This window comes from Manis pentadactyla, chromosome 8 (assembly GCF_030020395.1).
Source record: "Manis pentadactyla isolate mManPen7 chromosome 8, mManPen7.hap1, whole genome shotgun sequence".
NCBI lineage: Eukaryota > Metazoa > Chordata > Mammalia > Pholidota > Manidae > Manis > Manis pentadactyla.
Window position 1 is genome coordinate 116958106 of NC_080026.1, and position 14598 is coordinate 116972703.

The following is a 14598-nucleotide window of genomic DNA, read 5'->3' on the forward strand; positions in this document are numbered from 1 at the left end:
AAACAGTGATGTTTGTTTATTCTGTAAACGTGCTGAGTGGCGTGATGTGCATGGCCAAGTCTGTACATTTTGAGGAAAGGAGAAGTGAACAGCTTTTTTATTTTTATTTGCTTTTTTAACATTTTATTATATCTTTATCCTGGTAGGAGATTTCCTGTGTGCTATATTTTTGCATCCTTACAAGTAAGTGTCTTGTAAGATTAAATTATCCCCATTTTTCAGATAAGAAACCTGAGGCCAGCAAGCTAAAGCAACTTGCACATGGTCGTGTAACCAAAGAACTGCAGGTCTAGGAGTGAAGTAGAGATTTTTCTATATCCAGAGTCCATGATCTTTCCTCTCACTACAGTGTCCTCTGAAGTTTCTTGTCCTTGAGGAGCATAAATTGTGAGAAACGAATCAAAACAATATCAAAGAGTCAAAAAGAAGCATGTACAGTGTGCCTGGGGGTACCATGGATGGGGAAATTTGTTCTGGTATAGAGGGGAAATTGGGATTCCATCTGTGAAGCCCTAACAGAGGAGCGGGTGGGTATTTAAGCTGGGTTTTGGGACATGAGATTTACCAGGTTGGTTGCGCATGGGGACAGTTCTTAAAGGTTATCACACATTTTGGCTCCGAGGCTTACAAAGCTGAATTGTGGGTCAGGCAGGAGCACATTAGTGTTAGAGGGGAGGTAAAAGTCCAGGAAAAGGCAGGAGCAGGTAGTTATGAGGGAAGGTGTCCTGCTAGAGTCAGGGCCTGAGTTTTGAGGCAGAGTCCAGGCACCCGTGAAGTCGGTTGACCATAGAGAGAATAAATGACCTCTGTGACTTTCTAAGAGAGGGAAAAGTTTTGTAAATCTACCCAAGAAAGGTGATGATGGAAAGAGGAGGTGAGACCCTGCTGATACCGATGGCTGGAAAGAGAGGGGAAACGTGCTGTGCTGGGTGAGGGGACAGGAGGCAATGTGGGAAGTGTGGCAGGGGCTCCTGGCGTCTCGCTGTCTGGCACCTGCTCTCCTCCCCGACCACGGAACGGTGAGACAATGAGGAAGGAGCACGTGGGTGGCCTGCCATTCTTCCCAGAGTCCTGACTTGTGGGTTTGATATAAGGTCAGAGACTTGGAAATCAGGCCCAAAGTACAAGCAGGTTGTCAGCAGGATAACTAGAATGATGAACTGCTGGCAACAGTTCAAGGCCATTGGCCTTCCACCTGGACACACCATTGCTCCTACGTAAAACATCAAACCCTCTGCCTGGTTCAGCCTGATTTGGCCATTGGACCCACAGTCTCTTGAGTATGGCGCTTCCTGCCCCTCTGGGGGTCCCCTAGCCTCAGGCTCAGTGGAGGGGGCGTGAGGGTGATTGCACCCCATGACCTTGGGGGACAGTCTGGCCACTGGCAGAGCTCCCTGCTGGGGAACCTTTGCCCCTCCACAGCAACATGCAGAGCATCCGAGGCCTGAGCTCAGGAGGGCTGGTCTCCCCAGCAGCCCCCCTGCACAGCTTCACAGCGGCAGGAAAAGTAGGTCTCTGAGAAAGGCCGGGAGCAGAGGGAGCACGCGCAGGTGGTACGCAGATGCATTAGTCTAATTGCGCTCCTAAAATGAATGGGGCCCCTTATCTCTGAGAACATTTTTAAGCACTCTTGTGATTTGGGAACAAAGGTGCAGGTTGGGGGAGAGCCTGACCCCCTTTAAACACAATTCCCTATTTGGTAAAACAGTCTTTCCTTTTCTTTCTCTCCTACCTGCAGATCAACGGATTATGGCACCACCTATGAAAAGCTGAATGACAAAGTAGGTCTGAAGACTGTCCTCAGTTACCTCTACGTAAACCCCACCAATAAAAGGAAGGTAAGAGAGGGTCCGTGGGTCCTGAGCACCCCCTGTGGGGTAACAGGGCTGCCCAGGGCCAGGACTTAAAATCCAATAATCATGGAATCACTCACAGAATGCCAGGAACACCACATGCTGTAATTCTAACAACTGCCTTGATAATTGTAGCACCAATAATAAAGTAATAATATAAAAGCAATAATAAAGTAATAATTTGCACTATGCCTGGTACAAAGCAAGAGCTGAAGTGTATTGTTTTGTGTACTGTTCTTTTTGTGTGTTGCTCTATCTTTATTTGCAAAAATGAATGAATGGGCTTGTCCAAGCCTACTCACAAGTTCTCAAGAGCAGCAGGAGTAAAACAGTAAACCTCTAGCTCCATAGGGGCTCCTCAGGGTCAAGGATGGATGCCTTGTCTCACTTGTCCTTAGAGTGAACCTATGGGGCAGAAATCATTATTGTTCCCATTTCACAGATGAACAAACTGAAGCTCAGAGAGATTAGGTAACTTTCTAGCCCACAGCCAGACCATGGTAAGTGACAGTGGTCATTTTCTGAAACTTGAGAGTGGATCTGTGACTCCAGAGTGGAGTCACACAGCCACCCTTTTGCTGGTCTGTTTTCAGAGAGCTCCTTATAAACAGCTCCTTCTGCCAACGGAGCGATAGGCGGTTCTTGGATTCACCAACTGGACTAGAACTGCTTCTGACACACAGGGGGCAGACCTGGCTTTGTTGCCTGTCTGTGTCCTGACTTCTCAATTGATTTAACAGCCAGGACATGGAAGAAATCATGTTAAGGGCAGAAACCTTGGTCATGGCAGGAAGGGGACTGGATTCTGTGGGATGACAGGTGGTTTTAGCAAAAACGTCCTGTATACTATATTGACTTTGGGGAGAAGTGATCTTTCCCCAGCTTGAAGTCACTCTTGTTTAAAACTTAGGCAGGCCTGGCCCCTATAATCACACCAGGGATATAAAAGGACATTTCCGTGTTTCTGAAAATGGTGCTCCCAAGCTCTCCTCTGGCAATCTGATTGATTTCTTTTCCCCAGTGGTTTTGCAAACCCTTCCTTCAGTGAAAATAAGCTCAGGGTGAGTTGCAGCCCATTGTTCAGATGTCCCTGGTCTCTGATTCCAGTCTGGTGGCATCCAGGCTGGGGCTTAGAATGATGACAGCTTGTGCTGCTAAGATCAGAGCAGCTCTGATGCAAAGCCACTGTATCGTAACTCACAGTCCCACCTCTTTTCCTCACTCCCACTTTTGATGTCCCTAAGAGTCCCCAGCAAAGGGAGGAAGCAGAACTGGTGGCTCCTGGTTCAGCACTGGGCAGATGTCCACAGCTGCAGCCAGCTCCAGGGATCCCCAGCTCTGAGACTGTGTCCCCAGCCAAGCACCCAAACCCCCATCATCAGGATGGTTGTTGAGGCTCCTGTTACTGGGTTCAGTGAGTGGTTTCTCTTTTCTTTGCCTCCGAGTGTTGTCATTTTCACATCTTTCAGTATTGTCACTTGAATTATTGAATGTTAGAGCTGGACGACATCATAGATTTCATCTGTAGAAGCAGTCACTAATAGCTTTTAACTTCAACTCCTGCAAAAGTGATTAAAACTCTAGACCTCCTCCCTAGAATTGTGCCATGTGCAGAAGATTTGAAAACAGGTTTGAGGGGTTGGCAAACAGCTTGAATCCCACCCATGGACCGAAGATGTCCATGGAGTCTTGATTAAAAATCCTTCATCTGTACCAACAACCTCATTTTACAGATGAGAAACAGAAGCCAAGAAATGCCCACATAGCCAGGTTAAAAAAAGAACCAGGTCAGAGGCTGGGACTCTGGATTCTCAGTCCAGATTTCCTGGCTTCAGACCACTCTTTGCCACCTTTTCTTCTGTACAACCACAGGCTCGCATTTCAAAATGGACAGGCTACACCTGACTGGGAAGCCTGAGGCACTGCTCCTTGGCCTTGAATTAAAGCTTGGTGCCATGTCTACGATGGACACTTGGTAAAACTTGACTGGAATGAGTCAATGATTGTGTTTCTCATTCTTTAGTAAGGAAGCTGAGCCCACAGAGGACAGACAAACGCCCTGCTCATGTCACGCAGCTGCCTAGTGGAAGCATTGGCAGGTGGTCTCATGATTGGCAGTTCGAAGCTCCTCCATCCCACACAAGGGATGTGGGGTGAGATGGACTCCCTGGGTGGGTCTACACCCTGGGAGAAGCAGAACTGGGTTTTTGACACATGGCAGATGCCCATTAGTGTTGATCTCTTACTTTCGTCTGGACCACAGAAGAATTAAATAATGTTTTCATTTAAATGATAGGTCGTCTTTGTGAAGACATTCTCAAACGGTATGTGAAGGGTCATACCTGTTCGCATCCATTGTGGTGGTCATCCGTCATTTGTTTCCTGTTGGACTGCTACCCAAAATGATGTCTTTTTTGGTCTTTTACAGCTTTTCTCTATTTCTGACTGTTTTTATCTCTTGTTGGCACAACCTAGAGGTGCTTAGAAGTGCGGGAGACAGAGGGTGGGTTAAGGCAGCTGCTCAGAACTGGAGGAACATAAAGCTGGGATTTGGAGACCACTGGTGCAGAAATGCCTCTTCCATTTCTTCTTCCTGGAGGTGACGTCTAGACCAAGGGCTTTCCAGAGTCATTTCTCACAGGAATTAAGGCCCAGTTAACAAAAGTTGGGCCAATTTCGCCTGTCTTCTCTGAGAGGTGCCACTAAAGCACGGTTCTCTCCCACCTAAGGGGCACTGCTACCCAGAAAGTTAAAAGCATAGACAGTTTTTTCACAGGTTGGGGAAAGACAAAGGACAGGTTAATGCCATGGATTGATTGATTTATTTTTAACTAGCAATAGAAATTAATTCATAAGGAGACTGTTGATCCTGAAATGCTCTCTGAATCATGCTAGGAAAGATGAAATCAGATTCTGTTTTACTTTGTTGTTCAGTGTTTTTTTTATTGTATTCTGAGCCTCTAGATGCTCACAACTCACAGACATTCTACGTGGTGACTTTCTCTTCATGTGAAGATTCAGTTTATTAGAACTACCCTTCTCTAGCCACTTGGGCAAAATGCCAGTTATGTATAAATGAAAATATTCTTGTTTCTTTACTGGTCTAGTATTCTTGTTATTATAACCTCATAATGCAACACTTTTCTGTTTGTTTCCTTCTTAAGTAAGTCTTGAAGTTTAAACCTGTAGCATCTGGATTTTCAGCTGAGCTTGCATTACAAAATATTCTTTCGATTCTTTCGGCATCCAGATTATCTGTAGCTCCCCATGTTCATTGACAGCTAATGAAAAATCCAGCAGATTTTTCAGTTAATCTTGTGGAAACACTCGCTTTTCACCTAATGAGTTATTTATTTAAGAGATGGCCACTGCTTTCTTTGGAGGCTGTGAGAACATCAGAGATTTCTTGCCTCTGGCAAAAAAGTAAATTGTACTTGTATTTATATAGTTGTTCCCAAAGGTTATTGTTGATTTTCTAATAGTTTTATGACAACATAAAATCTCCTGTTGCAGATAACTAACAAGCCATTAAGTTGAAAGTAGAATTGTTAACATGTGTGTAGTCTCCTCTTAACAGTAATACTTTTAGTTAGCATTAATTGAGCACCCACTGTATACTGAGCTTCCTTTTAGGAGCTTAATCTATATAATCTCCAACCCTCCCCATTACTTTAGAAATCAGGTAAGATAAGGCAATAGATGCTGTGTCAATTACCCCCAGGCTGTATTGCTTGTAAATGGTAGGTCTGCAACAGCCTTCCAGTTGGTTTTATTTGGGGGACAGTTCATTCAGGAAACATCTATTAAGGAAGTTGAGATTTGGACTGATAGTATTACTAGTCTTTCTGTAAATGAGAGCTTTGATATGAAATGCTGGGAGCTACTCTAGTTGCAGTTGTTCTAAGCCATCTATGGCGTGGTGGCATCAGCAGTATTTTGCTGACCTTTACCTGCCCCAGCTTATTTGATGTGAATTCGGTATCCCTTGCTGTTTCCCTTTCTCTGGTCTCTGAGCTAGCTCATTGCCTGGGTGATGTCTGAGCCTGGCACTTTGAATGTGAAGAGCAGTATCTTAGTCCTAGAAGCAGGTGTGTGGGGCTTGCCGGCCGGACAAGGGCTCACGGTGGGGTGTGAGCTCCAGCTCACAGCGTCTTCTTCCCCTGCAGGAGGCAAACATCCCTGGGTTCCTGTAACTCATACTGTCAGCTGACTCTGTCCTCAGGCACATGCGGAGTGGATGTGCCAAGGTCAAGTCTGCGCTGAGCAGAGCTGCACTTAGTTCAGTACCAACAGGCTGAAGGCCTTGTGCCTCAACAAGAGAGGGACTTGGTGCCAGTGGGTCTATTTGAGAACAAATCTTTGGTTAGGGAAATGCAGTCATATTATGGCCTTGTTGCTCTGGCTCAAAAGTGGATGGTATTGCAGATTTGGAAACTGTTTGGAAATGGCAGAGAGCATAGAAAAGTCTGATTGCCAGGGAATGTGACCAGATTGCTGCAGGGTAGAGGCGTGTGTGTGCAGAGGGGTGTCCGTGCATGTGTGTGTGTGCCCCCAGTGGGATGCTGTAAGGTCTAACATCAGAAGAGGATAATGGCTTCTTTTTATTGGCTCCTAATAAGTTCCTGGCACTGGGCTAAGTTCATTTCTATACTTATTCTGAGTTTCACTATTAATCCCCTGAGCCTGGTAGTTCCATGCCCATTTGACAGGGGAGCAAACTGAGGCCCAGGCAGGTGAGCTACCTGTGTTTGGTAAAGCAGCTGGTATAAAGGGGTCCAGGATGCTCATTCACTTCTGTCTGACCACACGGGCCGTGCTGTCTGCTCTCATCACTACCAGTTGGCTTCCCCTGCCACAGGCAGAAAGACCAGGTAAGTGGGGTCACCATTCTATATTGGTGATAATTTCATCAACTGGGCATTTCTTCTTACTGTTAGATGATTAGCAGTTTCTTGGAGCAGGAGGGGAGTGTTAGATCTTCCTTTCCTAACTGATTTACCAGTGAAGAGGATAATTACTTCTAGGCTACCTAGCAGAAATACAGTGGGATTTACCAGTCAGATTTCCCTGCTGAGCAAGCCGCCTGCCTGTCAGGCTGTTAAAGAGGCACTGTGTGTGTGCTTGGGTGTTGGTTCCTGTGTCATTCTCTTAACCCAGATGCATAACCCTGAACTCTCTTTGACATACTGGAAAACCTCTAAAGAAAACAAAACAAAATAATATTTAGAATTTCTAAAATACTGGATTCCTGCTTTCCTTGACCATGTCTCTGGAGATTATTGGAGGGTCAGGAACATAGCTCTAGGGTAACACACTTTCAATTCACAGATAATAAAATCTCTTACACTACAGCAAAGAAAATAAAGGTATGTAGAAAGATAATTTTAGGCTATTAAGCAATCTGTTCAAAGTCTAGTTGTGAGCACAGTGTTTTGGAGGGTAGTTTCCTGCTTTTAGAAATGTACAGTCTACTTGGGCAGATGGATATACACAGAAAGCAGCTGCAGGTGTGGACCTGGAGTCACAAACTCAAATGAATACAAGGATCAGGCAGGGGGCCCTGTGGCAGCTGCTCTATAAAGGGGCTTCCACTAGTCAGTCCCAGAAGACTGCTGTCATGTGAGAATGAGGGTCCTGGGCAGTGTGACATCACTCTCATCATTTTGTGATTTTCTTAAGAGATTTTTCTATACATATTTTCATAGGACATGTCTATATTTTGAAATGTTTTAGGTATGCTAGGATGTGGAAAATCAGGATGTGGGGCCTGGCAAACTGTGCCAAATCTACTTCCGTCGCCCTCATATCTAGTTGGCATCATGTGCCAGATTCTGAGTAATAGGTAAGCCCCCCAGTGAAAAGTTGTTATTTGCAATATGGTCTTTGGGGCCACAGAATAAGGACAGCACGTAGTGGACACTCGTGCTGAGGGCCTACTGTGATGCCTTTATGATCTGTGTGAGAGAGAAGTTGAGTTGAACACAGTCACAAACACCTCCCTTTGGCTCAAAGAAATCACGTGTTCATCCTGTAACACAGAAACACCTTTGGTGTAAAACCTCTAAGGGTAAACCTTTAAGGCTAAAACCACCAGAGCAGGGGTAGGAAGCAGACATTTGCTTTCTGGTCCTGGTTCTGCTCCTGAGCCACTGTGTGTTCTTAAGTAAGCCCACCCCTACTCAGAGCCTCCATTTCCCTATTTGTATAATGGCCAGGAGAGCTCCTATACTTCGTGATGTTCCTTCCAGCCTAGGTTGTCTGGATGGTGCCGTATAGTCTGTTGGACAGTCCCTGGAAAGTGTGATCCCCATAGCTCTTGGTTCTGTGGCCACATATTGGGCAGCTAAGCCCTTCCATTGAAGCTAGTTTTTCTGAAATTATCATTCTTTGTCCAGAAGGTAGATGGTTCTCTGTGAACCTGTTGGCTCTGCTGGTGGAGCTCAGAGCAGCGTCCCCTATGGCACAGTTGGGGGGCTCCATCCGCACACACTTCCTCCTTTGAGGCTACCTACTTGCTGTAGCCTCAACCAGGCATCTCATCTCTGTGGGCCCTGCTTTCTCCCTTCAGAAAATGTGCATAATAAGCTATGCATTAATGAGCAAGTTAGAGAAATCTCTCAGCGCTAGTGTCTGTTTCTGTTTCCCAAGCTAACAAGTGTCTATGATATCAGTGGTAATGATAACAATAACAACAATAAGAAGAAAGCATTTTTTGAGAGTTTACTATGTGCCAGAAATTATTATTAATGTTTCACATGACTTAGCTCATTTAGTACTTTTCAACAAAATGTAACTCGCTTTCACTCATACTTAATTTTTAGACTCACTGCATGGTGGAACTGAAAGGGCCCTTGAAGCAGTCTTCATTTAGCAGGCCCTCATTTAGCAGAAGAGGCCCCTTGGGGTTTAGACCCAGGCCATAAAGTCATTTGGGGCAGAGGGGGGCCTGGAACTGAGTCTGCTGATGCCTGATCCAGGTTCTCCGCCAAGTCCACAGCCCGTGGGCCACTGGGGCACTCAGATCTGGGTGGAGAAGCCCACCTGGGCAGGGTGAATGCAAGTACAGAGCAGGTGGGAAAACGTGCTTCTCATCTATTTGAGGGAATGTGTGTTGTAGCTGAAGGGTTCATACAAATATCCATAGCTGCTCAGTTCTCTGGCCCCAAAGCCCAGAGGATACTGTAACTAGAACCCCATTTCAAATGAACCTGGATTAGAAACCAGGGGCCTGGAATCCAAACTGCTATTTCCTGCTGTAATGGTTGAGGACCACACCCAAGGCCAAAATGCTATCAAAGAAACAAGAGGCTGGGTCTCCTGGGGAAGAGATGTCTGGGAAGGAATCTGGGTTTGGGGTTTAGGCCTTTCTTACAATTTACTGTGGGGTACTGGGGAAATCATTTAAATTCTCTGAGCTGCTGTTTTTCAATCTGTAAGGTGGAAATAAAAGATCACATTATCTGGCCCCTCTTTTTGGGAGCAAATTAGGTTGGAATGAGAAATGTCATACTGCTCTGGTAGAAAAAAAGCTACAGAAAGGGAAGGGAAGGTCGTCTTTCCTCAGTTGGAGCTGGCGTCATGATCATAGACGGGAATCAGGTTCCCTGCAGGCCTGGCTCCCTGGCTGTGCCCTTGGTGCTGACTGCAGGGGTTGCTGGGCCTCCCCTGTTGGCCTGCCTGCCTTTGGCTTCCTTGGGGAGGATGCAGCTCCCAGAACCCTGGGCTTTAAAGGGCCCCATATCTTGGAGGCATGCTGCTACCTTCATTTTCCAATTTTCTTCCCTGTCTCTTAAAACCAAACCTGCTGACCGCCTAAGAGAGATTGATTATTCTGTTGATGGAGAGAAATGGTACCACTCTTGTTAATTCACCACCACATCGTTTTTCTTGACTCATAAATTAACAGTTACCAGGAGGCTAGTGCAGTGTTTTGGGGAAAATGCATGAAAGGAAGGATTGAAAAAAGGAAAAAAAAAAAGAAAAAACAGAAATTGGACCAAACTTTCTTCATTTACTGATTCCAAGTCCAGCATGGACTTGTTTCCATTTTTTTTCTTTTTCTTCTTGGTATGCCCAGAAAGAGAACCTGAAAGTAACCCCCCTGAGAGTGAAAGTATCAGACTGCATCAGGGGCTGAGAAATCAGAATAAAGGAGTAAGAAGTCAGATCAATGAAGGGAAAGACACTGGATTATAGGTTTCCATCTGCTTTGCAAGTGTGAACCAGTGATTGAGTGGGTATGAAGTGTGTTTCAATTCAAACTAATCACTTAAAGGAAAAGGAATCTAGAGTAATTCTTGGAAATTCACTCTTTAGACACAAAGTCCCTTTCTCAGCAAATATATGTATGTGGCTCCCTGTATAAATTACTGCAGAGTGCTCTAGCCAATAATTTATTTAAAGGCTCATTAAAATGATTACTAGTTTTTTCTTTTGCATTTTATCTGAAAATGGGAAGAATATAAACCTATAGCCTGGCTTCTCTCCAAAGTGCCCTTTAGGGTTTGCATCAAGTATATCATATTTTTTTTAAAGATAAAGATATGATTTGCAGTAAGATTATCCAGGCTTATAAGAGAAATAATAAAAACTAGGCACTTGCTGCACTTCTTAGTGGCTTATGTTTGCCTAACCTATTTTTTAAATTTGATTTTTATTTGTTTTGGGTTTTATATGTATTATGTGTGTGTACATGTGCATCTGTGAATAGGAAATGTTCAACAAAGAGTATTAGGAAAACATCAGAGTTAAGAAATAAGAAAAAAAGCCCTCTTTCTCTTCTTTGCAAGCTCTGGTTTTGGAATGAACTAAGGACGAAAGGGAAGTCTGTGTTTCTGGTGGTCACATGAGATGCTGTTTCTTTTTTGCTGTCTGGCTTATCCAGGGACCCAGTTACTCAGTAAAGCCTCCAAGGAGGGGCTCTATTCACAGGTAGTCAAGGGTACAGGCTAAGGCAGAGCACGTAATAGGAGCAGAAAGTCTAAGGACTCACCCCAAAGGTAAAGGCACTGACCTGCATCATAAGGGGAGTCAGGCTGGGTAGGAGCCGCTTACAACAGGAGAGACAGTGACAGGGCTGAACCAGGACCAGACAGCCAGTGGAGGCCATGGGAATGTTACACTTTGAATGCAAGAAAATGTGTCCCAGTCTGAAGGAGTCTGTACAGCACGACACTTGGAGAGAGACACCATCCTGGGGCATAATCAGAACTGGTGGAAGGTGAAGGCACAAATCAGGCAGACTTTAGAAGAAAGCTTGGGATTTGGAGAAGGAGAGAATGGAAAGGACAGTCTGATAGGGGAAGGAGGTATTGAGGTTTTAATGGACATATTTGGTTTAGCTGTTGCAAGGTGGAAGAGATAGGATGGGATTGTAGATCTCCCAGATGTCAAGGATGGAGTGAGGACTCAGTGCAGAAGGGCATGAGGAGCCATAGCAGGCTTTTGAGCAGGGGATAACATGAGGTAGCATGAGAGCTGGGTGTAAGGGAGGCTAGCGAGAGTCTCAGGGGCTGATGAGGTATCTGTGTGAAGTGTCACACTCCATTTCTCCTCCCCTGCCCTGCCCTTACCAGACCTTCTGGGTGTGTTTTTCTGAGCGTCACAGGCAAGAGCAACTTTAGTAAAGAGCTTGGGAAGGCAGGCTGATATGTTCTTCCCAGTGCTCTACTGCACAGTTCCCTAGCAAGCGGATCTTCCTGCCCCTGAGGTTCAGATATCTGTGACAAAAACAACTACCACCATCAGTGAAAGAAATGACTCGATTTTTTTCTTCCTTGGTGAGCTCAGCCAAGCAGAGAGATTGCTACTGGCATGCATGCCTCACCCCAGGCTTGTCCCCCCAATACCAGCCCAAGGTCAGAATGACAGACATCAGCATGCCACACACTCTGCTGGGTAGCACATCTGGGTAATGAGGGCCAAGCATTCTGGGATCTGTGGGTCTGCCCCACAACTTAGGGGCAGGTTTGGAGCAAGCATGTCTCTGTCCACTGTCCACTGGAGGTCTAAGCTGGCAGCACAGAGAGAGACGCTGACCTCACTGACAAATGGAGGCCTGGATGTGGCTGGCACCTCCATGCGGTGGGCCCCCGGGAGCAGATGCAGACGGTCAGCCCTGTCATTCCGTGGCCCAAGCCTGACTCTAAGAAATGGCTCAGTCTGTCTTATGATGACCAAATAGAGGAAAGAAATAAGTCAGAGGATGGAGAGGTGAGAAATGCACGAGAGTGTCTCCTGGCTTCAAAGATAGGAAAATGTGGTGTTCAGTTTAGAAATGTGCTATTCCTGTTCCTCTCTAGTACTCAGCAAGGCCAAAATGATGTGAGGGGAGAGCGTCCCAGCGCAGCCTATGTCTTATTAGCTGTGGGGTCTAAAATGTATTATTTAACTTCTCTGCACCTTAGTTTTCTCATTGGTAAATGGGGCTCACAACAGGAATTTTAAAGAAACAAATTTAAGAATTAAACATAATGCATGTCAAGGGCAGAGTAGTTGCTCAACATTAGGACTTTCTTCCCCCTGTTAAATGTATTGCTCTCTGTCTTTCTCCTTTGCTCAGTGATGCTACCCAGTTCCCAGGGACCCCATGGCCACCTAGCTGACTTTTCTATCCTGGGATAAGACATCCACCCTCCTTAAACTAGCGTTAGGCAATGTCCTTTCCACTTCCAAAACAAAAATTGCCCCCTCTCCATCCCTTCTATTTTTCCCTCTATCTATCTGTCTTGTGTCTTCTCACTGATCCACTGATTGCTTTTGTCTCACTTAATGAAGCCTAAATTAAAAATGATGGTTCCCAGCCATAGGCAGTGTGTGTAAAGCAGGTTTCTACCCATTATCATGCAAGCCCCCTTAGGCAGATAGAGCTGGTGGGGCAAGGATTCCTATCCAGGCCAGCCTGGCCTCAGAGCCACAGACAGCCCCTCCAGCACCGGCCCCCAATCTGTGCAGACGTGCATCCAGGTTCGCCACCCGCTTTTGGTGATGTACAGATCATCCTTCTCAGCAGCACGCCACTGTGGCTCCCCAGGTGCCCCCCGGTTTTGGGGGCACTGTGCCAGGCCCAGGAAGCACGCGAGCACTCCCGGCCTGGACCCCACGCTGACAGACTTTGTATGTAAGTGGAAAGCTTACTTGCACAGAGGGCCAGGAGGGGAGCCGGTGGCCCAGTCCCTCCTATGCTGTGGTGATGGCAGTAACCCCTAGGTGCCTGTGTGAAGCATCCCATGGGCGCTTATTTGCTACTGGACATCAGGTCTGGGTTTAGTCCTGGCTTGGGCCTTAGAAAGAAAAAAAAATGCTAACATTTATTAAACACTTACCATGTGCTATGCTAGTGGCTTTACATGGTCATTTTTTTCTCACATGAAAATATAAAAGGCAAATACTGCTGTTATCTCCTTTTTATGAGAATTGGGTGGAGAAGAGGATGAGAATAACTTCTGGCACTCAAGGGAGAGAGAGGGAGAAAAAGAGAGGGGGAGAACGGGAGGGGGAAGGGCACGCTGAGGCAAACGGCTCCCAGGTGGGCGGTTGCCACGCCAGGTTCTGAACCCAGATTGTCCAGTTGAAACTGAAACTCTTAATCCAGTGTCTCGTTGGCCTCTCTTGGCTTAGAAGGGCACCATGCCTTCCAGAACCTCTCTTTATATATTTTTAAAAAGGGTAGATGAGCAGAAGGAAGTGTTTCCTTCTAGTCCACCAGCACCATGGGGCTGTGTCAGGAAGTCATGAAAAACATTCCCTGCCGAGAGAAGTCCGGGGAACCCAGATCTGCTGAGTTTTCTGACCTAAGAGAAACACTGGGCTGGGTGGGTGGGGCAGTAACTAGCCTGGGAAAGCTGCCTCGGCGTTCAGTGATTCACAGGACTAAGCATCTGGACCACGCTCTGGCATGCGCTGGGAAGCCCCCGGGGCGGGGGCTGGATGGGTTTCTGAGGGTCTCTTTCCACTTGGGCAAGAAGCCAGTTTGTTGAGACCCTGGCTTTACTTCTCGGCAGCAGGTGGCTTGGGCACAGTGTTAATAATTTCTAAGCTTCTGTTTCCATGTCTGTGCAATCAGAATAGTACTAGTACCCACCTCACACACCAACAGAAGGATCGAATGAGAAATGTTTGCAAGTTCTCAGTGACTGCCCCAGAGTACCCAGGAGGTAAATAGTGTTCATTAGTATTCTTTTTTACTGGCCCCTGTAAACCGAGGGCAGTCCCTTAGCGGACTGCCCATGTATGAAGGGGCACTTAGCCTGGCTGGGCATGTGTGGCCCTCTCTTGGGCATCAGGAGTTTGGAGAAGTGTAAAGCTGCTAGGTGACTCAAAGGTTGATTCAGGCCTCTCATTAAACTGATAAAGAAGCTGAATCCCAGTGGGGGGACTCACTTATTCAAGGGTACGTAGCCACTTAATGGCAGAACTATAGTTTTGGAAATCAGATTTCTGGCTTCAAGCCCAGTGTCCTTCCTATTAAATTAGCACAGAAAGACATTGCAGGTGGACCAGGCAGACAGATAGCTAAGGCGGACACTGACAGAGAGGTCCTTTCTGGTGCTCTTTGTCTAGAGTTCCCAGGGCCCTGGCATTAGGAGAGGCCGGGTCAGTCTTCCAGGCCAAGGAGGCTCTGATGGGGAGCATACCCAAATGCATGTGGCCACAGATAAGGCACCCAACGCCAAGCTGGACACAGAGCAGCCAAAGGCAGCAAGGTCAGAGGAGAATCTGAGTCAAGGTTGAACAAGGAGAGAAA

The 14598-nt window shown here is 46.3% G+C and overlaps 1 protein-coding gene across 4 annotated transcripts in view; it reads left to right on the forward strand.

Moving 5' to 3' along the window:
- SORCS3 (sortilin related VPS10 domain containing receptor 3) overlaps nucleotides 1-14598 on the forward strand; it is a 575246-nt gene that overhangs the window by 265075 nt on the left and 295573 nt on the right. For all 4 annotated transcript variants that reach the window (XM_036906473.2, XM_036906472.2, XM_057506299.1 and 1 more), the window contains exon 3: nucleotides 1739-1838. In XM_036906473.2, the coding sequence (XP_036762368.1) occupies nucleotides 1739-1838 (100 nt within the window). The remainder of the gene's footprint in view (nucleotides 1-1738; nucleotides 1839-14598) is intronic.